The sequence below is a fragment of the Pavona decussata genome, unplaced genomic scaffold (genome assembly GCF_977016875.1).
Source record: "Pavona decussata unplaced genomic scaffold, jaPavDecu1.1 SCAFFOLD_233, whole genome shotgun sequence".
Lineage (NCBI taxonomy): Eukaryota > Metazoa > Cnidaria > Anthozoa > Scleractinia > Agariciidae > Pavona > Pavona decussata.
The window spans coordinates 641,163-667,174 of record NW_028145638.1 but is presented as its reverse complement, the minus strand read 5'-3'; the positions used below and the strand labels follow the sequence as shown (position 1 = coordinate 667,174).

Sequence of the window (26,012 nt, the reverse complement as noted above, 5' to 3'; positions counted from 1 at the left end):
AAAACTAAAGAAATATTTTCAATGCTGATGCATTCCTTGTCTTCTTCTCTCTTATGAAAATTTGAAGCTCAAGGTCGCCCAAAATCTCCGCGTCAAAACTCATAAGGAAAGGTTTTTGTACACCCTTGATTAACCTCAATCTAGGTAATCCAGGTTTTTAAACCAGAACGAGATAGTACCTAATATAACAAGCCAAACTGATAACAGGCTTGAAAATCCTATTTTAACTGGGTAGCCGACCCACACCCCCACCGCACCCCTGGTCAGGGTATCCCTAAATATTACTAAAACGTTTACGACAGGAAATACTCAAATAGTCTAGAGATGCTGGGAATCATTTTTCTCCATAGTGGAATTTAAATACCAAATTTTTACGTTGTGGGTTGAATGGAAGAAAAAACTTTTGGATTTTGATATCAAGACTAGTCGACAAAGAGATACTTGTAACAATCTCAAGTTTTTTGTGCCACTTCTTGTCGTTTTTTAAACATCTTTGATGAATTTTGAGTCGCAATCTTCGCATTTTGAACAACTATCCTTTATATAACCCTCCAAATTTAGACCCCACTGATTTAAGAGAGGAGGGGTGCCGCCCACTACCCAACCCCCACCCTGTGATTAATCTCTGCGTTTAAAATTCGGTTTATTAAAATTGCGCTTTCTTCAGTTTTGAAAACTTTTGTCCTGTTTCGTCAGATATGACAGTAATATTTTTGTTTTCATAACCATGGTATCTGGCAGCTTAACCTTGTAATATAACTATCTGATAAACAACCCAACTTTGAGCGATCGCTGTATTATAAAACTTTCGTTGTCGACTATAAAATCAGCCAAGATAAATTAGATGAAAAGATTCATCGAAGTTTCAAGTTCCATCAAATGTATAGCAATTTACGTAGATTTGTAAATTCAACTGGTCAACCAAAAATATTATCTGACTGTAGAATATCGCTCAAAATTGACGTTAAGTGTTCTCAATAAAAAAAATATCTCTTAATGGACGATTAGTATATTTGGACAAAAGCAAGATACGCAACCCACATTTTCAATGGTTTTTGACAACAACATCAACAAAAGAATCGTTCAACTTTGCGAGCTGAAGTGTTTTGGCTAAAATTGTCTCAAATTTGCTTCAGGGGCCTGGAACCTCCCCGATCGCGGTCAATATAAAAACAAAATTTTAAGAGTCTTTTCCCAAAAACTTCATTTATCTTTGTCACATATGATCATCGTCCATCAAAGGTATTTTTTAAGCAAAATAAATAATCAATTTTCTTAGCTTAACTTTAATCCCGTTTCTTATAGTCCATTCCTTGCTCTGTGATTCTTTTCGTCTTGTTGTGCATTGTTCCTTCCTCTGATGACTTCACCTTCAAGAGAGAAATAAAAAAGACTCGTGAGCTATTTTTCATAATACAACATATACCGCCATTTATGCTAAGGTATAAAGTGGTCCTTTCCTTTCTTGCTGTCGAGATTATTTAAGTAGTTTCCCTCTGGAGGTAAATTTGAGACATGAATTTGACAACTAAATTTTCATTGAAGCTTTAATTAGCTCAAACAAATATTTCTGGAGTATATTTTCAAGCTTTCAGAACGTCAGAGAAACTAAAATACGAAACAAAGTCCGTGAAAGGAAGCAAGGTGCCACGTCAAAGCACGTGCAGAGTATTTCGAACAAGTTGATTCAAAATCGCTTGAACATTGAAAGGCGAACAAAACCAGAACCTCGCGGTCATTTCCTATCTTTCCTTCTCTTTCTCAGGATAGAATTTCGTGTGATAGAAACTGAAATTGAACGTTTGCGAATTCTGATATTATTGTAGTTCGGAAAATACGTTGAACTGAATCTGCTCAAGCAAACCAAAATAATTCCAGGACCTGCTCGCTTACTAAGAGTTCGACAGTTTGAGGGCTGAAGTCCTATGAAAATATGTACTCACCATTTGTTTGTTGGAAACCAAGGTTTATTCTTAATATGTCCAAGTCCAAGTACATTTTCAAGGACGGAGTTCGTCTTCACACGTCTTCACTTGTCGGCAAGTTCGTTGGTTTGAAGCGAAATTCTCGACGATGTAATGAATATGCATTAATTGCTGGAACCAATCAACAACTGCTAAAAAAGACACCAGTGCATGTTTTGAAAAGAATGCATGCCTTTTGATATACTTATGAATTAATTTTCAATCGCCTTATTCCTTTATTTTTCTTCGCATGGACAATTCGCCGAAAAATTGTTATTGAACAGTGTCGTACAAAAAGGAGGAAAATTCAAGGCTTCTAGTCCCCCAAAGTAAAACACAACAACAACAACAGTAACATGTTTTACTATATAGCTGCACTGGTCCCCGCTGAATAGGAGCATTCTGATTGGCTCCCCGGGAGGTTCGAATTTTCCCATACGGACTGTTAAAAAATGACCGCTTACGTTAAAACGTTTGTTTGATAGGAGCAAAGTGTTTCAATTCTGGCAAAAAACAAAGCAAAAATGCTTTAAATTAATCTTATGAAATAAAAACTGTTCAAACCGTTATGTCGCAGTTTTTTTCTTTGTTGCACTTTTTTCTCGCACTGCTTGAACATAAACAAGTTTTACGCGGACAAAAAAGCAACAAGTGGGAAAGTCTATATAATGCAATTTCCGGTATAAGGATAAGTAACGTAACGCAAGGGAATACGCAAACAACATCACGCTTTCTTTATGACTCAAACTATTCCATTAGCTAGGATAGTTTTAAAAATCTGCGAAGCATACAATGCGAATAAATGAGGCCACATTAAGCATCCCGCGAAAATGCCATTAGGGGCATCTTGTTAGTGCACAAAAGAGCAGCTGGTGAACCAGTCAAAATTCGAGGACATTATGATTAAGATTAACGATTATGATTAAGAACAAAATTGGTTGCAAGGCATCTTGCACATTATTTATATACGTTATTGAACTAGCGTGAGCTCCGTTTTGGAAAAATATTGGTCTCGTCCTTTTTTTGCAAGTTTATGGACCGAGCCAAAGGACTGTACAAGCTAGGTCAATAAGGTTTTTATTACGATAACGTGGCCTGACTCACGTTTTCTATTCTGTTTATGTAATTTCAATAAAAGTGTAAGATTACAAATTGTTCTCGTTCCCCCCCCCCCCCACTCTCTCCCAAAAAAAAAAAAACAGAAAGAAAAACGGGCAAAAAGCTTTCCTAAATGAAAATTTTTAGTTAAAATTGACAATCAAACCTTTAATCTTTTTTGTGAAGTGGATTTCCAGCAGCGTTTAAGCATCAATTCGACAAAGTGAGGTGAAGTGTGTTTCAGCAGTTATCAATGATCTTTCCTCCTCGCATTGTGGTTCTACAACTGTCAAACAAAGCATGATTCCTTCGCCAGGAACTCTCCAATTTCCACCGTTTTAACTGTGGAGTGCTTCTCAGAAGTTATTCTTTCGATTTACCGCTTCAAAAGGGTTAATTGTCTTTTTGAAAACGGCATAGTTGAGTCTTAAACATGTAAACAGTATGGCCGCCACAATAGTGAACAAAAACATCCCTTCTAGGAAAGAGCAGAATTTAATCCAGGTTTAATGAATAAATCAAATGACGATTTGTCTTCACACAGGCAGGGAAGAGTGGGTCCCCTCCCTCGTGATATACGCGCCGATAATGGATTTTGATTGGGCCATATTTGTTGAAGACAATCAGAACAATAGATCCCTTCTAGGAGGGAGCAGAGTTCAATGAATAAATTAATGCGCGGATTTGAAGCTGCCATGAAGACAAAAAAGATACCGAGGCCCAATTTTAGACACGGTCTGCCCTCAGGGCATCCCGCGTAATGAATAAATTAATGTGCAGATTTGAAGCTACGACGAAGGAAAAAAGAAATACCCAGGCCAATTTCAGACACGGGCCGCCCTAACGGCGTCCCGCGTAATTATCTTGCAAAGCTGTAACGAGACAGAGCAATCGGACAGTTGACTGTAATGGATAGTGTTATCAGACCATTCTATGAGCCAATCACATTAAAAAACTCTGCGCCAAATCCACCAATCACATTTATCATTTCAGTTTCTATAGTAACATTACTCCCCAGAGCCTCGAAGGGATATTATTGTTTCAGGCTGAATTTGGGCTATTGACAATATAGTCGGGATAGTCACGCGTTTTAACGAAATGGCGCATCCTTACACTTAGCCTCGCTTTCGTAATGAGGTTCAATGAAACTGAAATGGCCTATTTAAAGCTAGCTTTTAGGTTCGCACCGTTTTGGGGTCTAACCACCTGGTCTCAATCGCACCTCCTCGTCGCTAACATTCTTCAAAACTCCCCTTCCCGCCGCCGGGGGGTTTCCGCTCATTACACCAGTTCCGGGCCTCAAACAACATGCCGGTTCGCTGGAACTTCAAATTCTAAACCGGTTTCCGTTAGATGTTCGCAAACTTTGTGGTAAATAGTAAACATTAACAAGCAAGAATCAAACAGCGCTGGCTCAAATGTTCGTCCGTGTGCACGCGCACAACGCGCATTCATGACAGTAGTGAATGTTACTGAAAAGCATTCGGAAACATTTTCTGCTTCTTCTAACAGGCAAATTTTGTTTCCCAAACACACAACCAGGGAAACCTCGTTCGTTTCGTTGTTTGAGGTGTGTGTGTGTGTGTGTGGGGGGGGGGGGGGGGGGTACACCTATGAATACAAGTCAGCGGCCCAAATTCACGTCACAAGCTGGCTGACTCCTACAAAAAACAGGTTTTTCTCATCCCTGAAGGCAAATTGTAAGGAATCCAAGTGGAGTTAGGACCGGATCGCTCTCAGAAGAAAAGCAGAAACAAAATGTCATTAGAATTTAAGCAATTCCCATGTGTTTTTTTTTTCTTTTTTACTAAGAACCAGCTCCACGCATTCGTGACATCAAAGTAATCTATTTTCTTTTTCTTTCTTTTTTTTTTCTTAAAAGATACCTTGACAGTATTCATTACAACTTAACACATTACTGCTGATGATGTGGCGTTGTGTCAGGAATTACTGTAGTCGCTTGCTATTTTTAAATCCACGGTATTTCATCATAATGCTTGTAAAACGACAAACCATGTATATGTGAATATAATGCAAAAATCGGTTCCACCGGGGGAATTTGGACATAAAATATTTTCAACGGATTTAATTTGATTTTTTTCTAAAATGTCATTTACAAACCGTCCTGACTGGCTTTCTGATTCGTCAAGTTTTCACACTTGAAAAAATAATCCGCAAGTGAATTACTAATTACACCTAGCACACGGAAAAAGCCAGAGGATATCTTGAACTATCCAAATGAACAATGGCTATTTATTTCAAAATGTTTTCGTTTGGGCGACTAGCTTGTCCTCGGCTGGAGGTTCTGGCCAAGGTTGTATGGCTTGCAGAAGTCCTCCGTGAACGGAATACAGTTCATAAACGCACAGCCATCACAAGAACCTTGAGAGATATAGAACACCAAGAATCCTACCACAAACAACGTGATCACCAGAGCAAAACACACGATAATCTGAATCTGCTTTCTTCGCCTGTCAAACTCGCCAAAGGACACATACGGGAGGAAAATGAAGGCCAACAAGAAGCCAAACACAAACCCGATCATATGGGCGAAGTTATCGACGTACGGGAGAAGGCCTATAAGCAATAGAAGCAGGACTATGCCGCACAACTTGAACAGAGCCGTAAATGGCCTGGCTATCATCTGCCAACTCTGAAATAGTTCAACGAACAGGCAGGCAATGACACCAAATATGGAGCCTGACGGACCAACCTGTGGGGAAAAGGATGAAGTGTTTAAGGATTAAGTCTTTTTGAAATGATTGTCGACAACTCAAGTATTTACATCTGGCCAGTCAAGACAAATGTAAGGCAGCGTACCAAAAGAAGCTGACCTTTACGTCAGTTGGTATCAAGTGCAATGTCGAGCAAATCCGTGAGCTTTTGTGTTTATTTGTTTGTCTACCTACCTACCTGTCTGTCTGTCTGTCTGTCAGTCTATCTGTCTGTCTGTCTATCTGTCTGTCTGTCTATCTGTCTGTCTGTCCGTCCATCTGTCTGTCTGTTCATCTGTCTGTCAGTCTATCTGTCTGTCTGTTCGTCCATCTGTCTGTCTGTCTATATGTCTGTCTATCTGTCTGTTTGTCTGTCTGTCTGTCTGTCCGTCCATCTGTCTGTCTGTTCATCTGTCTGTCAGTCTGTCTGTCTGTCTGTCCGTCCATCTGTCTGTCTGTCTATATGTCTGTCTATCTGTCTGTTTGTCTGTCTATCTGTCTGTCTGTCCGTCTATCTGTCGGTCTGTTTATATGTCTATCTGTCTGTCTATGTCTGTCAGTCTATCTGTCCGTCTGTTTGTCTGTCTGTCTGTCTATCTATCTTATCGTGTATCCTTGGAATACATGTAATAGACGAAAAGAGCGGAAAAACGCGTGCGAGCAAGTCACGATTGGCTATGGTCATGCTTTTTCATTGGTTGAGAAACTAGCGCGAGTTTTTTTAAACCAATCATGGAGCGAAGTCAACGCAAAACCAAAGCAAATGCGAAATTACTTTCGACACTCAATTGAAAACCGCTCTATTTATAGACAAAGCTTACCTCGGCCTGATAAGGAAGAAGAATTGCACTGTACAGGTATCCACCAATCCCACTAAATATATAAATGATTGACAAACGCAGCCAGCCGGCCATCCTTTCTAGGTCACGCATGATGGTAAAGTGGAAGATTAACGTACAGGCTAAGTGAATAACCCTAGAAGGAAAAAGAAAACCTCTGAGAATGAATTACACCACTATATTAGGGAGCTTGGGCAACGACGACAACAACGACAACGCCGCAAAACAATAGGTTTAATGAGCTCTGCACGTGCGTTTTACATTTTGGTAATTGAAACACTGAGACAGCGTATGGTTCCTGTATTATCGGCCCCCGGACCACCTGCAAATCGATCCGCAAACAACTTCAAGCTTTCTCAAGTTAGTGAATCCTTTGTAGCTAATGAACTTAAGAAACTGAAAAGCAACAAATCAACTGGATTACATAATATCCCAGCACGACTTCTCCAGGACGGTGCCGACGCACTTGCCACACCTTTAGCAATACTTATGAACAGATCGATGAATGAGGGGTCTATTCCGCAAGCTGGAAACATGCCATCGTAACTCCAGTGTTCAAGTCTGGTTCAAAATCCGATACCTCCAATTATCGCCCAATCTCAGTTCTGCCAGTTTTTGCAAAGATTCTAGAAAAGGCAGTTCACAAAATGGTTTATAATTTCTTACTACAGCACAAGCTCCTATCTTCTTATCAATCCGGTTTCCGTCCACTACATTCTACTGCTACCAGCCTAATCGATATTACTAACACTATCCTACATAACATCGACAAAGGAAAACTTACAGGCCTAGCATTTCTGGATCTATCTAAGGCTTTCGATACCCTCGACCACGATTTACTACTTATGAAATTAGCAGATTTTGGCCTAAGTAAGTCTTCAGTGAATTGGTTCAATGCGTATCTTACTAATAGAACCCAAAGTGTTATCATTAATGGCATGCAATCTGACGCTGAACCCATATTATATGGTGTGCCCCAGGGGTCTGTCTTGGGACCTCTATTGTTCATAATGTATATTAACGATCTACCATCAGTTACAAAGTACTGTAAAGTCCATCTTTACGCTGACGACACCCTGTTGTTTTTTGAAAGCAGTTCTGTGCAAGCTATTGAGGCTGCTTTGTCCCAAGACCTCGACCACGTTGTCGGATGGTTGAACCAAAACTATCTCATGTTAAATCACTCGAACACTAAAGTTATGCTTTTGGGAACTCACCAAAAATTGAGCTCAGTCCAGTCATTCGCAGTTAGTGTTAATGACACAGATCTTGAAAGGGTATACAAATTTAAATATCTGGGCGTGTTTCTGGATCCTTGCCTAAATTGGAACGAACACATTGATCATATCGGAAATAAAATCTCGTCCCGCCTTGGAATGCTTCGTAGAGCCCGGAAAGTCATCCCAAAAGAAGCTTGCATTACTCTGTTTAATGCTATGGTTCTACCGTTATTCGATTACTGTTGCGTTGTGTGGGATGGTTGCGGTCAGGGAAACAAGATATACCTTGACCGTCTTCTCAAGCGAGCTGCGGGAATAATTGCGGGTCGCAAGGCTACTGATACCGATATACAGCAAACATTGAAGTGGCCATCCCTTCAATGCCGCAGAGAATACCAAAAGTGCATACAGGTCTATAAGTGTATCAATGGCTTGGCCCCAGCTTATCTGCTAGATGACTTCCACTCCTCGGAGCAGATCCATAACTACAACACTAGGAACAAAGATCTTATTCGCCTGCCTCTTGCCAAGACTACTAAATTTCAAACATCTTTTAAGTACAATGCCGCCAAATCCTGGAACACTCTTCCTCGTAACTTACGTCACGATCTGTCTCTCACTAGTTTTAAACTGAGAGTCAAGAAACATCTAAATCACCTTAGTTAATTTCTCACCTTCATGAACTCTTTGAATGACTTTTGCTTTCATTTCTATATTTGATTATTTATTCTTATTATTTTATACAGATCTCCATTTAAACCAGCTACGCTGAATTGGAATTTCTGTTTAAATAATGTTTATAAATAAATAAATAAATAAATAAAGCTATATCAAACACTCGAAAGAGTGTTTCACCCTCGAAGTTGGTTAAAAGAAAAGAGACACACTGTTCTCACTTCTCGGTGTTTGGAATCGGATGAAACACTTTGAAACACTTTTCCTTGCGTTTGAGATATTACATCAACACGTAGTTTATGTTGTTGTTTTCGTGCAAATTAATGCTTTAAATAATACAAAAGTAAACATTCACGCGGCTAGGAATTGAGAAAAATTAAACAAGGCATTTGGACGAGGTGTGAGTTAAATTGAAAACAAATACATCGGAATTCAGCTGCCGTTACACGTTGAAACTTTTAGCTGAAACTTGTGTGCAACGGCGCTACGAAACAAGTTTCACGAAGTGGTGTAACACGGTGAAACTCTTCTTTTTTAACCACTGCGACCGTTGCAGAAGTAGAAAGCGGTTCTACTTTTCGCGAAACTTGTCTCGCAACGCAAGTTCGAAAAAGTTTCACGAAACCAACCATGTTACATGGTGCAACGCCTGCTGAAACTTGTTTCGCAGCACCGTTGCACACAAGTTTCAGCTAAAAGTTTCAACGTGTAACGGCGGCTTAATATAATATTGCTTTACCCAGCATGAGCAAATATTGCCATCCAGAGGCGATACACTTGGTCAGGATTCTCTTGGCGATGGAAATCCAACATTCCACATGTGTCTTCGAGACAATTCACCTGATAAAAGACACGTGTCAGTACATTAAATAAAATGCTGCTGCTGTTTAAATAAATGCTGCTGTTATTATTATTATTATTATTATTATTATTAATACTTCCCTTAGCTTTTATATACATCATGTTGATATTTTACAATTTTATGACAGCAAACTGTGAAATCACTCAGGTTTTAATACAATCAAATTGTATCTAGTAGATTTTATTCTTGTAAATAATAAAATTATTATTATTTTAAAAATTATTATTATTATTATTATTTAATTATAAATTATATATATATATATATATTTTTTTCTTTTTATCAAGTAGACCGATTTTAAAATGCCGAATTTGATTTTTTTTAAAAAAAAAACTTCATGACATTTGTTCTTTTTTTCTTTTTCTTTACAAAAACATTGTTGCTTAAAAATGTTATCTTTTTTTAATCGAAAAGAAATGTGAATAGGTTTTTAATAGCTCTTTTTTTATAAATTTAACTTGTAAATAGCAATTTGTGTGGAATATTTTAATAAAGAATTTTCATTATTAAAAAAAATTATTATTATTTTTATTATTATTATTATTATTATTATTATTATTATTAGTCTTAAAGGGAAAGGATCGCGTGAAATTGATGTCATTTAAAAACCCAGTAACGTTTATCTGTCAATAGAAAGAAAATAACATAGTTGCCTAGTGTTGTTATAAATTGTCACTCTCGCAGTGTAATAAAACTTTTGATAAGTGCCTCTAGACTCAATATCCGCTACTCTCAGTCGGTCTTGGGTCTGGTAATCCACCAGGGCCCAGTTGCTCAAAGCATGGTTAGCGCTAACCCGGGTTAAATACCATGACAACCTATAGGTTTTAATACCTCTTAACCAATGGTTAACGCTAACCATGCTTCAAGCAACTCAGCCCAGGAGGGTAGGGGCTTACTTCCCTTAATAGCAGCTGTCAGTTGAGCAAAGTCTGGGATCTAATGCCAGGCTGAATAAGCAGGAGCATAATAACCTGTGTTCAGGCTCACTTGGTCAGGTTTCTGTGAGAGTGTATTTATGGCAGTTGGCAATAATAATGGGGTGGGGGTGGGGGCGATCGGTTGTCCCAGTAATTGTCAGGCTGGCCAGAATATAGCTCACAGCACCAAGGAACTATCACCTAACAAGGTGAGCTCTGCCCCATGCTCATCACAGAAGCAAAAACTCAGATCCCCTTCCAAGAGATAACATTCAACTTACCTGAGAGCATAGTGTCAAATTCTCATGGTATGTGCCATTATAAAATTCACACTCGTCTTGACTGACAATTCGGCATTTGGCCTCATTACCCATGCAGCAAGGCCGACCAGTGATTTCACAGGTCATGTGTGGATACTCTGAACGAGCCAAGTTCTGTTTCCACTTTTTACAAACCTGCGGTGAAACATCAAGTGTGGTTAACTTTTGAGCGTTGGCAAAATAACCTAAACATATTTTGCAGGTATGAGCTGGCTAGTATTCTCTAGGAATGGAAAAAAAAAGTTAACGTAATACTAATACCAGTAATATCAAACAAAGTTTGATTATATTTTAATGAATTCAATAATACTGACACTAATACATATAAAACAATGATTTCACTTGAAATGTTCATCTCGTTTTACCGCAAATTCACTTTGCCTTTACCTTAAAATTTTTTGCTTCACGAATTAATATTGCAAGTTTAGAAAAGGCTCAGTTGTAGAGGTTTAAGGAAAATCGTGGTCTTGAAGTCAGAAAAATCTAGTCAACATTATTATCTAGAGTCCTTGAATTTAAAGTCACTGTGAAAGGCCGTGAAATGTGAGGGATATCAGGAGGTGCCACATTATAAAGCTGAAATTAATGGTCAGCTTTAAAACCAAGCCCTCTGCTTCCTGTTGGGAGCAGATTTAGCCTCAGACGTGCTCAGTAACTTAGAATTGATGGAAATGTATAACCATTTCCTTACCAAATTTTTTGGCCAATGTGTCCGAAACGGTAAAGAATTATGCCGTTTAAAAGGTCTTGATGAGTGTAATTTATTTCTGAAATCAAGATAACTGAAGGAAGTCAGGTCTTTGATAGAAATGGCTTTAAAACATGAACAATAAAAACTAAAAAATTTCACTGATCAACTTATGTGATAGGTATACCTCAAAACTTTAGCTTACTTTGCAGCTTTTAATACATAGATGACTCTGAGATATGTGAGATTCTGTAAATGCATTAAATTAAAATATTCATCAAATCATAGGGGTGGTAAACCACATAATAGATACCACAGCGTAACTTTTTTTTTCCTTTGAAATGCAAAGATCTTTCCAAGACCAATTTGCTGACAAAATTTCACTGTAATTGAGCAATTACTGACCAAGTTATGAGTTGAGGACCCACTAAAGTTGGTCTCGGGCAGGAAAGGGGTAATTGGCAGAAAACCTTACCGGCCAATTGGTGATATCTGCATCCCATTCATCCAGGGCTACAGAGGGTGGGTCTAAACAGGTCCTGTTCAAATAACAAACGAGCTTCATTAATAAAGGGAAGGTTTCATTGGAGCATGGTGATTATTTTTTAATCATATTAAAATACAGTCGAACCTCTTTATTACGGACACTAAGGGGACAGGGATAAGTGTCCGCATTACAGAGGTGTCCGTTTTAGAGAGGTAGGCTTAATATGGATTTCGGTCTCTCAGGGACCAAGTGAACTGTCTGTAATAGAGAGGTGTCCGTAAGGAGAGGTTTCACTGTATTAAAATACAGTCGAACCTCTTTATTACGGACACTAAGGGGACAGGGATAAGTGTCCGCATTATAGAGGTGTCCGTTTTAGAGAGGTAGGCTTAATATGGATTTCGGTCTTTCAGGGACCAAGTGAACTGTCCATAATAGAGAGGTGTCCGTATTAAAGAGGTGTCCGTAAGGAGATGTTTTAACTGTAGATATATTGGCACAGCTCCTTTAGATAAAAAAAAAAGAACTGATTCAAATATAATGAATGTAACCATCTCCGCAGAGTTGGTAATTTGGCCACTGTAAAGAGATTTGAGTGCTGACGTTCCAAGCATTGGCCCTTCATCGGAGGGAGATATAACCAGTCAATGTCAGTACCAAGCTGGGATGAAAGGATCATGCTGGATTGGGGCAGGGATCAATAAATAAAATAATTTTCCAATAATATTATTTTTATTAAACTATGCTAATTAAAATATACTCTTCTAGTACTCACTCTGGGTCTTGTCCACAAACAACTCTTGTTTTGTTATTCTTGGAATACTTGTAGAAAAATGCAAATGCTTTCTACAATTGAAACCAAAATTTCAGACATTTAAGAGTGGGTGACTGTATCACTAAAGTGGTCTTCGTTGACTCACAACAGACAGATGAACTATACCACTTAAGTTTGAATTTTGGGGGAATTTTTAAAAGCCACTGTTGTAGCGAACTTTTTCTGCACAAACTCTTTAAATTTTTAAACACTCGTCACAACCCATTATTAAAACCCAGTGGCCTCAAATTTGTCCTTCTTCAGTAATTTACTCACAGTCAATCCACGTCATGCCTGACCAGTATTTCTGAGAATAAAATAAACATTCGAAATCCTCTTTGTAATGTCCGGCATTTGAATGGAATGTTGAGCATTTCTTTCAAGGCAATTTGGAAGGAGAATCTAGCAATTTATCAGGAGTCATTTAGGCTTTTTTCCAGGCACCCCTTCATTTGACCCTTTGTTACGAAACAACTAAGACTCACCTCTCCTACCCCACAAACCTATAAGGTAAAATCCTGCAAACTGATCGATGCCAGTTATTTTCTTCCCTAGTTTGATTTCTTTGCCAAAAAAAGTCTGAAATGACCATAAATCCTAGATACTGGTAGCAAGCACTTGCAAACATTTTACCTTGCCCTGAGCATGCCATTAAAATTTTAAAATTAAACATTCCATTAAGCAGCAGTGTTTTATTGGGATTTAAAACCATGAGGTGCAGCCGAGTGGTTTTAGACCCGATAAAACATGTGCTGCAAGTTTTTTGAACGGCTTCAAAAACATTTCTGGAAAAGCGTGTGTCAAGAGAGTTCATAACAATGATGCTTAAGTGTACGTTGGAAATTAGCATATGAGAAAAACCTTAACCACTGCATACTAATAAAGAGGAGGTTTTATCAATTTTAAAACCACTGCCCATGATGTTTTATCAACCATTTGATAGGTCAATGGGCTTATGAATTATAAATGAGTTTTTGAAATTTCTAGGAATTCATGACTTCAACCCCCTTGCAAGACCCCTGTGAACAGGAATTCCTTACCGAGCAATCACTCTGTGATGTTTGAATGCAGCCTGATCCATCAGACTTGACACAACAGCCTGTTTCACTCTCGTTTCTCTTTTCCTCTTGCAGAACCTCGACTAGCAACTTATCTGTACGCATACACGGAGCAAACTTTGCTCCCATTTTGATCAAACCTCTCTGCAAAATAAGTAAATCAAAGGCTCCTGTGAGCCAACTCGTGAATGCAGATGACACATAGTAATTGAAATTTAGACGGCTACGGAAACTTCCTTGAAAGCTAAAAGAAACTATATCTTTGCCCGATTATGTAACGAAAAATAACCATTATTGTACTCTTGTATTCTGATGCGCCGATTTAAAAAAAATCACGTGTTTTTTCTGATTCAAAGTTCATAGAAGCACGCCATGTGCAGCTACGTCATGCAAATTCGTGTGCCCGATAGTCCTGGGCTACTGGATTTTGCGATCGGGCTAGTGGATTCTAACCATCACTTGCCCGATGGGCAAGTGAAGTTTTTTTGGGAATTTAAATTGCAAAATTACTGTAGGGCAAGCCGATCTCACAAAGGGAAATCTGTTCAACAAAGTATCGCATTACATTTCATGCCCGACATAAATGCGTGAAATTTTTCCTTTGGAGTTCAGTCCACGTAATCATCAAGTAAAAATAATGAACTATGACAAGCCCTTGCTAAATAAGAATTATTTATCGACCGCGTCCGTTTGCTTTCCCATAAATTACCAGTTGTAAATTTCGAAAATGAAACATTTTTTCCCTTTGAAACCTCTATGAAAGCTGACAAGATCTTAAAGTGTTCATTTCACCAGAAATTTGCATAATTTTGTTTACGACGTCAATGATGCGTGACATGGCACGTTCCGCTTTCGCGTGAAAACTGACAAATTAAATTATTTTTTAATTAAATTATTTCTAAATTAAATTATTTTTAATTCTTAAAAGAAACCGCACTTTGTAGAAAAAACGAAAAAAACCTATAACTTTGCTCAGATTCAACGAAAAATCTCCATTCTTACACTAAAATGATTGTCAAATTATTCTCTACAGAATGAATGAGAGAATTCTGACGCGTCGTGAAAAAAATTTTCACGTTTTTTTTTTTTCACTAATTGAGTTTACGACCCCGGACTTTCTGAAAAACTAAAAAAACTTGTAACTTTGCTCAGATTGAACGAAAAATCTCCATTCTTGCACTGAACGATCGTCAAATTATTCTCTACATATTGAATAAGAATTTCCTGATGCGCCGTGAACAATAAATGTTCGCGTGTTTTTTCCACTAATTGAATTTAAAACTCATTCACTGCGCACGCCCGAAAGTTAACGACAAAACCGACCGACCGACCGACCGACCGACCAAGTCAACAGTCAGCTATTGCTATAACTCGTTCATTGCGCTACGCGCATTCACGAGTTAAAAAGTGAAAACTAGCCAAAAGGCTCAACACTATAGCCTCGTTTTCACTAGCAATGGAAGTGCAATGCATAAGTTACAGTGCTTATTTTCACAGTGAAAACGGCCTCAATGCAAGCATTTAAGCACAAGCACAAGAGCACAAGGATCAAAATTTTCCCTTGTCTTGTGTTTGCACTTATGATTGCGTCGTATTTGTTTTTACCGTGAAATAAGCACTCTTATGCTTGCACCTGTGTCTGCATCACTAGTGAAAACCAGTATAAGAGACTAGTTTAATTGCACTCATCCTTGCATCTGGATGAAAGGAAAATGGAAAGACAAACTTCAATGGAAGGGAAAAAAGCAAATAATTTATTGGAATGGAGAAACTTGGCTAATGAGTGTCTGAAAACTAGCAACTTGGATGGAAAGAAATTAACTGGAATAAACATGGATAATTGAAGGAAACTGGAAATGGGAAACTTGGATTATTTAAAGGAAATTGGTACAGTGACACTGAATGGAAAGAAATTGGGCAGATGAAACTTTGATTGAAGGAAACTGGATTAAAAAAAAGTGGAAAGGATTCTTAGATGTGGCTAGGAAAAACTTGGATTTAGGGAAATTTGATTGGAGAACATTGAACTGAAGGAAATTGGAAAGGAGATCTAAAGTTCAATGGGAGAATTTGAGTGAATAGAGGAAAACTGCATGGGAGAAACTTGGATGGAATGGAAGGTACTTACAAAAAATTGTTTGACAAAAATTCATCAGAAAGGAAATGGGTTTTCAAGAATAGGCCATGATGGAACAAAATAGGTGGAAAAAAACATGAACAGAAGGAAATACGATGGGACAAAATTGACTGCATACATGTATGCAGAATTACAAAAAACTACAGAGAAATGGGCTGAAAAATAAACAAAAAATAATCAAGACTCATGTAACATTTCATCATTTTCTTACCTGATTAGGGCCAATCCAGAAATTCTCTGGAAATGTTCGGAGCACCTTAGTTGGCACAAGTGTCCCAGCCAGACTTTTGTCAATCTACAATTAAGTGGGAAAAAAGATTCAAATTAACAAACCACAAAAATTGTTGCACCTGCTCTTATGTTATGTATGTCAAGGAACCCATCAACATCAGGCCACATCCTAACAACATCAACAGGGATAATGGAATAGAAATTCCAGATGCCTAGACACCACTGATCAAGAAACGCAAACTGGAGTACGTAACTGAGGACTGCTGAGGAGACAGTTTCTCACGAACCAGCAAGGACCGAAATTTGCCAATCATAGTTAACCTTTGTAATATAAATACTCAAGTATGATAAGTCCACCTTGTCACGTGATGAATAGCAGCAGTAAGCAGTCAAAATATTGTGATCTACAACTTTAAAGATGACTACATCGTGACATAAATGATTACTTAATAACATATTTATTTTTTTATTTATCATTATACTCTACCCCCACCAGTGATCCCTTTCATGATAATAAAAATTATTAAGTGTTGTTATGACAAAAGCTTGTTGGTGGAGTTTGACTCATTAAATCAAGTAAAGCTGTGGCTATTGGTCATGTTGCAAGGCTCTGTGCAGTCCTAAATGACGGTAGTATTCCGAGCCAAACAATTTCCACGCAACTCAGTCAAGAAGTGTCAAGCAATTTTAAGGATAATTACCACTCCTTCTTTTGTCGTCTCCGTGAATCCAATGGGTGCAAAGCGATACACTGCCAAGGCGACAATTAGTACAACTGTTTGTACAAATGAAATCCAGTAAGTGAAGTAAGGCCTGGAAGAAAGTGACACAATCATACATTTCAGGTTCTTCTGGTTGGTTAGAATGTAGTAGTTATTACATACAGACTGGCTTACATGTCCTGTCACATCCTTATACCTTGTCAGGGATGATAAGGATAATGAATGGATGGGTGGAGGGATAGATGGATTATATTTCGACTCCTGGGCCAACCAAACACAATGCGAACAATGTTTAATACCTTTCAGGTCACACTTTACTCCTGCATGGCATCCACAAATCCTTAGATGTAGTGTGCAGTTTGATGCAAGTACAGCTTTACGGTCACCGCTATTCACTTCTGCATTCACGAGTTGGCTCACAGGAGCCTTTGATTTGATGTAGTTGTTGATTGCCAAGATGCAATGAACAACATGCTTACAATAATTGCAAAGTTTAGTAACCAGGTATTCTTATAGAGGGAGGACAAGATACAAGGATTTTGCAGATGTTCTAACAGATAAGCCGCATGGAATTTTCAGCGAAAATTTTAGCCTATAAAGCACGACTTAATTGCGCCGGTGTTTACTGTAAAGTACACTGGGTGGCTTGGTGAGAACCCTACAATGAGTGATAGGATCTCTCGTAGTACATACATGTAAGTGCGGTTGCAGGAAAAGAAGTTAGAGCTTTTTTCCTGTCTGGGTTTTTTCAAAGCCAGTGTCAAAGCAAACATATTTTTAGAGTCCTTCAAAGCTCTTTTAAGAAATAATTAAAATAAAAATAAAATTACCTGTGATCAGTTAGCGAGTCCATCTGTTTTTTGACTGCGCTTGTCAAACGTTTACGCTTGATAGTTCTATTTAACCATCTACCAACCATTCCTTTGCCATACTCTCGGCGGTTGGCATTTGTAACATGAGGCCTGTCTCTAATCCTTTGTCCTCGAGCACTGCGCATGGGTGGCCTTGGCCTTCATAAAAAATGGGAATTTTAACACATCAGATCATAACGATTCAAATGTCAAAAATAATACATACTGTTAAATATTATTGACTGAATGCAGGATCAAAATGCATTTCTCAAAAGTCTTGAAAGCACTTAAGGCCCAGAAAACTATTTTACAGACACAGCGTTCAGTACCAGAAATTTGATTTTTAACAATAAAATAAAAAAAGCTACAATGTTGAAAACTTTACAAGCTGGAGAAACAAATGGGGTTTGTTTGTATGAAAAATTAACGCCAATCAATAAGATTTGGGTTAAAAAAAATATCTCTCGACCCAAACACTTTTTGGGAGTTTTGAGAAAGGGATCCCCAGGGTTCAAACACTTTGAACACTAAACACTGTATTACCCATCAAATGTAGTATTGCATGTATACTCACTCGGGAGCCGGAGGTCCTTCAGTTTCATCTTTGCTTACTTGAGGGACTGCAGCAGGAGACACAGGTTTTTCTTCTTCAATTCCTGGTAGAAAGCCTGATCTTTCTTTTCTTCTTCTGGGCTTATCAGGTTCAAAACTGAAGAACACTTCATCATTGATGGAGACGTCATCAACTGCCTATAATAAACAGATCTAGCTTTCAAGTTACTGTAAAAAAAACCCCTCGGCAGTTAGATTAGCTCTAAAGTTGTGATGCACCTTTTGTCTGGAGTAACAATAGTTAATAAATGACTTATACTGGTAGTAATAAGAGATTGGAGAAGCGTGTTCAACAACACAAATGGCTTAATTGTTGACACAAATGCAAGCGTGCACAAGTCAAAACCATGGCAAATTTGTGACTACCCCTGCAAAAACAGTAACAGAACAATTTCCAGGGGCACTGATCAGCAGGCGTGACACCAAACAGTTTCAATTTTTTTTGCATGAAAGCCACAAAGCAACCAACTTGCAATTAGCACTGCGATAAGGATTCTTTGAATGCAACAACTACAGTTTTGTGATCAAAATCCACCAAAATACACTTGTTTAAGCTCTAGTAGAATGCCCTAGCAGTTCCACGGTTTATTCTACAGTTATTGCAGCATTGCAGGATAAAATTACCACAGGTAAAAGTATACTTGCCCACAAAATTTGCACAAGTATGTCAAACAGTGCTCACAAGGGTACCAAAGTAAACCTATATAATTATGTTCCTGTTACAAATAGGTTTGACATTTGTCAAATAGCTTTAACAAGTGAGGTTATATTTCAAATTATTCTGTCCTACACACCTGAAAACAAGATGTTCAAATTTAGTCTGCTGTGAGTAATGACTGAGAGCAACTTTGATAAAATGTTCCATGTGTTGAAATATTACTGTTGCTGTGATGGTGAATAATTCTCCTCCTTAGACAAGAAATCCGTAGAGATCGCCCTTTTCTGACTGAAAAAAAAAATGTAACTTACACGTGCACCTTCAGGACGAAACGCACTGTCTACATCATCCTCATCAGACTGCGACATGACAGCCGGCGAGAAGCTCCGTCCAGCCTCCAGAAGCATACTCACTGGCTGGGCCTTTCCAGGAGATTTAAAGGCCTGCAAAAATATAACAGACTTAAACATTGACAAGAAACCCTTAAATTGTGATTACTCTTACAATCATACTGATAGCAAACACAGTGGTTTACAAAGACATGACTCACAATATTGATATACTTGTTGAAGGCCAAGATTTAAAATAACCCAATATACTGCTAATTTCTTGACTGTCTCAATTTGACATATACAGTAGTGTATATAGTCAGACAGAAACCATGAGTGTAACCAATAGGAATTATCATACTATTTAAAAGCTAGACAACAGTATGAATATGAATGAATAGTACACTGAAGGAACTAACCAACCAGAATGTACAAAGGAAAGCAGAACTAGACAGTAGTGCATGCAGTAAAATTACCGTGACAATGATCTACGAGTTAAAGGGGAAGTATCATGGTGTTTTCTCTTTTCTTAAAAATGGTGAAATAAGACCTTAACTTAGCTACAAAATAATTCTAGAACAACGAGAGGAAAGAAATCAACTCAATTCTTGAAAGGAACATCTCTTGATCTGTTCTAGTGCATTTTGGAAACAAAAATGCGAGAACTTGAAATAAATTAGCCTAGCATTTTCAAGTTTAAATCTGACTAGAGGCACTAATTGACAGTTTTGTTCCACTAGGGTGATAACTTATAACAAAACTAGACAATTAGTTTCTTGTTTCTGTTTACAGACAAACGTTTTTGGGTTTTCAAATGACATCAAATTCTCGTGATACTTCCCCTTTAAACAGCAAGGTACATGTTATTGTGACTGCAAACACCTACTGCGTGTTGGGTGTCACGCTCCATTAACCGCCTTTTACAGCCTACCCTGTAAAACTTGATATACTTGCAAGTAGAACTTTGGGGAGAAAAGAACAATGAAAATATGTTTAGCAAATTACCGTGGGATCATCTTTCATGCTTTTCACTTTTTTCCATGCCAAACTTGCTACTGACTGCCTTCTACTCAACGTGCGCATGAGATGAGGATCAGCTTGACGTGAGCTTTGATAGCTTGCGCTGCTGATGCTTCCTGCTGCACTTCTTTTGCCTGGTTGTGGGACACCATCAACTGTGTCGTCATGGAGAGCACCATAACGCTTATGGTAGTGTCGTTTTCTTCTCTGAGTCCATTTCCGTTGTAGGTTAGCATGTTGCTCATCGCAGTCACCAAGGCCAAAAAAGTTTTCTGTGCTCTTGACGATCTTTCTGTTAAATGAAAAATAAGATCATATTGCATCTCACAGAAAAGTAGTCAGTAACGTTACATTAATATCACCGTCACAGTCACAGTCTGGCAAGGTTCGGAGCTTTACCCCTACAGATTGGCTTTGTGCAGGCTTTGAATTAATATGGATAGAAGACAAAAATTACAAGGATGAAAGACAAAACCAAAGTGATCACTCCAGCTAGTCAAACAGAGACAACTCACTGAACAGTCAGAGCTCAAACAAATGTAACAGGCTGTAAACATGGGGAAATGTGTAAGGTCAAGTCACAATTAATTGGTTTTCCTGTCCACTGGTTAAAGAAGGTAATGTGCAGGTTTTTTCAACCTGCCACAACATGCAATAAGGCAAACCCAAAGCAAAAATGGCTCTCTCATCAGAAAGCATGAAAGCAATCTGAAAAAAATAGACATATACCTTCACATTTATATATTTCCATTGCACATATGCCAGACATTGACATTAAAATTCTAGAAGTATGCAGGATGTTTGTCCCATGAACCTAGTTTAATGGCCTTAGCTCCCACAAGTCTCCTGTCGCTCAGTGGTAGAGCATCCAAACTAGTAATTGGAAGGTCTCAGTTTCAGCTCCTGATAGAAGACCTCCATATTTATTTTTTTTGAGTATGCATGTGTCACTCACTGAATAATACATCATTCTCAATACAGATTGTACTACAAAGCTTATTATTGACTAAGGAATCTTGATATTGAGTGCAGCTGAATGTTCATATTCACGCTAGAATTAGATTATTCAATATTGAAATTACAAACATCTTCACATGAGATTACTATGAGGCAGTTCAATTCACCTTATTTCATATATCTGATAATTTTTTTTTACAATCTGTTGTCATCTGAAACTTCGGGCCTTGTTTCTATTCTGAGTGGCTCTCATTCAAGATCAATATAGCAAAGGCAACAATCATGTTATTCAATTTTGCGCAAATTTAAATAAGTGAAAGGAAAAACTTCCTGTTACTTGAACTCTGTAAACATTATGATAAGAAATTTTTTTTCTACAAAGGGGAAGGACTGACAAAGGTTGGTTAATATGCAATGATGGCTATGGTTACTTTTCAAATTAAGCTGGCTTAACGCGTCACTTGATCTCTTACTTTGTAATTAATCTTTCTCCTCGCAAACAATAAGGGTCAGTCACTTAAACGAAGTCTAAGTTAGGCCATAGTAGACCTGTGAATCTGTTTGTAAGCGGATTATTTTAAGCATATAAATGTGTCTAATCACTGGTATCTGCCTTTCTTGGCATGGCTTACAGCAACCAGCATTTAACTATTCAAGTTGCTCAGATTGAAACTGGTTTAGTCCACAGCTTTGTTAAGCCCCATCTGAACTTTGTTTAAACAACTTGCCCTAAGGGTTGAAATTTCTATTGTTCCCTGCAAGCGTAAGATGACAATAAAGCAAATTGCTTTATAATTGAGAGTCAACACCTTCTGTTTCAACAAAAAATGTCCAGGCTTACAGAAGCGTAAGTTGAATAACTCCACATCATGTCATGGTGACAAAGAGGTTGAACATGAATTCAAAAAATTATGTTAATATTATTATTATTGACTTTATAATCCCTTTGCTACCTTACTGTCAATAGCAAAATAATCCCCACCTTTTTCCACGCTTAACCGTGTGTGATAAACTTGCTATGCTTGCTCTAGCTCCCATTCTTGAGAGAGTAGTAAAATCTATGCTAGGCCTCGCAGAGTCTGACTGTTCATAATACTGGATAAATTGCGGATAAAATTCTTCATCCTTCAAATCATTGAAATTGATGTGGTGTTGTGTATAAAATACACTTGAGGCTGCCGAGTCGATCGAGCCTCGAGCTTCATTTGTATAGGCCATTTTAGCACGTCAACACAACGAATGGACATTAAATTATGTTATGTTCGGGAATACTCGACTCGATATTGTTCCCACGGTTATGTGGAACGATATGTGGTAACGAATCTTATGCAAATTTACAACAAGACAAGGTCATGTCAGCAAATTTACCACCAACTCACGCGATCTTACGAACCGATTTTTAAACCATCAACGCCACTTGAAAGATCAAGAATATCTAGAAATCATACTGCACGTTTTCAGAGTTCAAGTATAACATTCTTTTAATTGAAAACAACTAAGTTAGCGGCGGAAACCTCGTGTAACCGGAAGTGAGCAACAAGAAATACCTGCAGTGTGCATTTTAGAGAACGCCATATTTTCGTTCCAATTCCAGGCGCAATACTCAGACCACAATTACTTTATTATAAATAGTAATATCATCAGCGAAGGGTACGTACTTTTTAAGTGTCTGTGCGCGGTTTAGTTTGCTCGGAAATACGGTTTCTGTTGTTGTAGTTCGCCCAGGGATGTGAACCTCCGAGCCTGCTGGAGTTGGGGCAGCACTACTGGCTTGGGATGTTTGACCATCTTGTCTTGAAACACAGCGCGTAAACAGCCTGCAGATCAAAGAAACAACGACAAAATGGTACATTTTAATCTACAATCAACGGGAGGGGATTCTAATTAACCTTTGGCAGGTTCAGAACCCGCATATTCCATAGATTAAAAAAATAATCTGCTTGTTTGAGCGCTGGAGTTGATACAATCAGCGATTTTGTGTTCGCTGATAATCATGCACAATATCGGATCCAATATTCTTCAAGACCAAAACAAGCTAACTACAGAATTTTTAAAGAGCAGATCACATCAGGTTATATTAATTACCACTGATTCACACGTTCTTGCCGATCTCCATCCCTTTCTTGTCTCGGTACATGTCGATTGTCACCATTCTGGAAGTCGTGATGTCTTCGACTGTGAAACGGGTTACAAAAGGCAGTGCTCTCTTCGTCGTAAATCTCGTCATTCCGAACTGTTGTGGGTTGGTAGGCACTATTCATGGCTGGATTTCCAGCCAAAAGGAAAACAACTAATACGTGTAATAGTCAATTTTTAAAATGGGCTAAAGTTCGAAGTTTTCTGCTGTGTTGAACAACTCGGAGGAGACTGGTGATGAACAATTGAACGCCGCGCCTTCAAAACCGGAAAGGGCGGGGCGAGTATCGCGATGTCGCGTTTGGACATGTTTTAACACAGGTTCCCCACACAAACTATGTGACCGTTTGTATTTTGAATTTATAGAGGCAATGTATGGGAATATCGAAAATTCTCGTATTATCGTACTAGATTGCGATAGATATTCTCATTAAACATCAAAATAAACGTAGTTTTACCTTAAATGTTGTGTGTTGTCGTTCCTGAGGTTGAAGACGGCGATTTTTAGCCATTTGAAGGGTTCGGCGTTGAACGTTCACTCGAGCGTAATAGAAGAGTGAGAAGTCACTCTTCTATTACGCTCGAGTGAACGTTCAACGCCGAACCCTGGACAAAGATGCCCTAGTAATTTAGAAAAGACTCAAGCTCCCCTAGAACGACCGAACAGATAAAAATATTATAGCGCGGCCTGAAATGAACCTACAGAGCTTTAAAGGCACTCCAGACAGACTAAAATAGCGTTTCAAAGTACAGTCGAACCTCCCGTAAGCGACCATCCATAATGTCAAGGATATGTGGACGCTTACGGGAGGTGGTCGCTTACCAGAGGTCAGACCACAGGTGGTCTAATTTCGGGTAATTTACATATGGTAATTGTGGAGACATAACCCTTTTACCAGTGCTTATCGAAATCCAATCTTTCGACTGCCTGATTTAGGAGCAGAAAGTGAACGGCATTTTGCAATATTACATTTCAAGCGTAAAACATCTCCAACTTTCGCGTTTGTTTGTTTGTTTGTTACATAATCCAGTTGACGTTCTTTATTGCCACAATTTTTCTGTGGAGTAGTACAAGGTTGAGAGAGTCATCACCGGTCATGCATGTACATACATGTAATTTACCAGATAGGAGAGTTTCTTTCCTACAAGGGATTCAACCTAATTAAAGTTTATTTCAGTGTACACTATAGTGCATGTGTATATTGTCAATTGTTTCAATGCTAGATTAAGCTACTTCGGGAGACATTTCCGGTAGCTCCGGCTGTGAGATTTTAATACGGCGTCCGCTGTAATGATGTGGCCAGTATGTTACAGCGACACATTTTGCAATTTCCTCCCGTAAGAGATACAGCAGAATGTGTGTCAAGTGGACGCCTACGGGAGGTTAAAAACAATAGAAATTTTTAAACAATCATCTCTAAAAGTGGTCGCTTACGGGAGGTGTTAGCTTACGAGAGGTGGTCGCCTACGAGAGGTTCCATCTATAGTGATTTGACTTAAAAACTTTTGGTATTTTGGAAAAGTGGTCGCTAATGAGAGGTGGTCGCTTACGAGAGGTGGTCGCAAAGGGAGGTTCGACTGTATTTGAGAGAAAACTTTCGTTAGGTGCCCCTGACTGCTCATGCATCATCGGAATTGTCAAATCCTCTTGAATGCAGACTACGTTTATTGATTCTATTTCAAAAGAAATACTTTTTCATTATTCAGTTGTAAAAACTCGATAAAGAAACCAAATTTAGATGGATTCTTATCGAAGCTATTTGAACAGCAACGCATCGAAAATTGTGGCAAATCATATTAAACATGTGTGGAGTATGAGCTCGAGGCGGCTGTCAGACGTTTATTTTAAAGTCACGCCTGTTCTTTTTTCCTTTTTATTCTTTTACCATAGATAGGTTGTAAGCTAGATATAATGTGTAATTACGTTTCTTGTGCAGTTAGCCTTATAGATGTAAAATATAATTTGCAATGTCTTTTGTTGTTGTTGTTAAATGTTATAAATTAATGTTATAAAGGTCTTTTTCAGCGGCTTGAATACAGTTTTTGGTTTTACATTTATCTTTTCAGTTATTGCATAGCTGTTGTGCAATCTCCTAAATATCTTGTTTGATCAAAGGCGACGACCACCTCTGAACTGATAATTAACATTAAATGATTTTGTTCTCGACTAGAGGATGACAGAGGATGTCCAAGTGAATAAACATTAACATTTCTTACAATACACATACCATGAACGACTTTTCGATCAGTCGGAATAATATAGTTTCCCGAAAATTCGGTCTTCAAAACTAATTAAACGGGCCACCGAGCACAAATTTATCACCAAATGGCTCAGAGTTCAAAGTAACTGTTTCATACAAATCGATCGCCTTTACAGCATTAACTAACGGAAATAGAACTGCAAGAAAACCTCAAATTCCAATATTACGATGAACTACCTGAGTGATCCGTTATCCATGAAGGCAATTCTTTTAGTGTCCACCCCCTCCCCTCTCCTTCCTCAGGGATTACTGTAAACAACCGTTTTGTTTAAAAAAAATGTTTCAAAAGCTCTCTCGAAAGCGACCACCACTCAAAATTCTTAAGGGACCGCGACCACCTTTTATGCAAGAAATTACACATATTCTTTTGGTTTCTGTTTCCGATAAGCGGCCACCCAACATGATCACTTGTGATCGTTAGTAAATCATTACCCAGAAG

General features: G+C 38.3%; 1 protein-coding gene across 3 annotated transcripts; it reads right to left on the bottom strand.

Annotated features, from left to right (window-relative positions):
• Positions 1-4,823: 4,823 nt before the first annotated feature.
• Positions 4,824-23,558, bottom strand: LOC146458226 (inactive rhomboid protein 1-like). 3 transcript variants are annotated; one of them, XM_085090969.1, is made up of 15 exons: positions 23,262-23,558; positions 22,835-22,993; positions 20,205-20,511; positions 19,178-19,313; positions 18,175-18,346; positions 17,580-17,759; positions 16,729-16,840; positions 16,008-16,091; positions 13,642-13,803; positions 12,563-12,633; positions 11,776-11,839; positions 10,574-10,747; positions 9,250-9,350; positions 6,598-6,751; positions 4,824-5,775 (listed from the first exon to the last, which is right to left on the bottom strand). In XM_085090969.1, the coding sequence occupies exons 1-15, from the start codon at positions 23,435-23,437 to the stop codon at positions 5,344-5,346; spliced, it is 2,484 nt and encodes an 827-aa protein (XP_084947095.1). In that variant the 5' UTR covers positions 23,438-23,558; the 3' UTR covers positions 4,824-5,343. The 3 variants fall into 3 exon arrangements, with proteins under 3 accessions (XP_084947095.1, XP_084947094.1, XP_084947096.1); XM_085090968.1 differs by having other exon boundaries at positions 18,175-18,350; positions 19,182-19,313; positions 23,262-23,557; XM_085090970.1 differs by lacking the exons at positions 22,835-22,993; positions 23,262-23,558 and adding an exon at positions 22,159-22,416 and having other exon boundaries at positions 18,175-18,350; positions 19,182-19,313.
• Between the last annotated feature and the right edge of the window lie 2,454 nt (positions 23,559-26,012).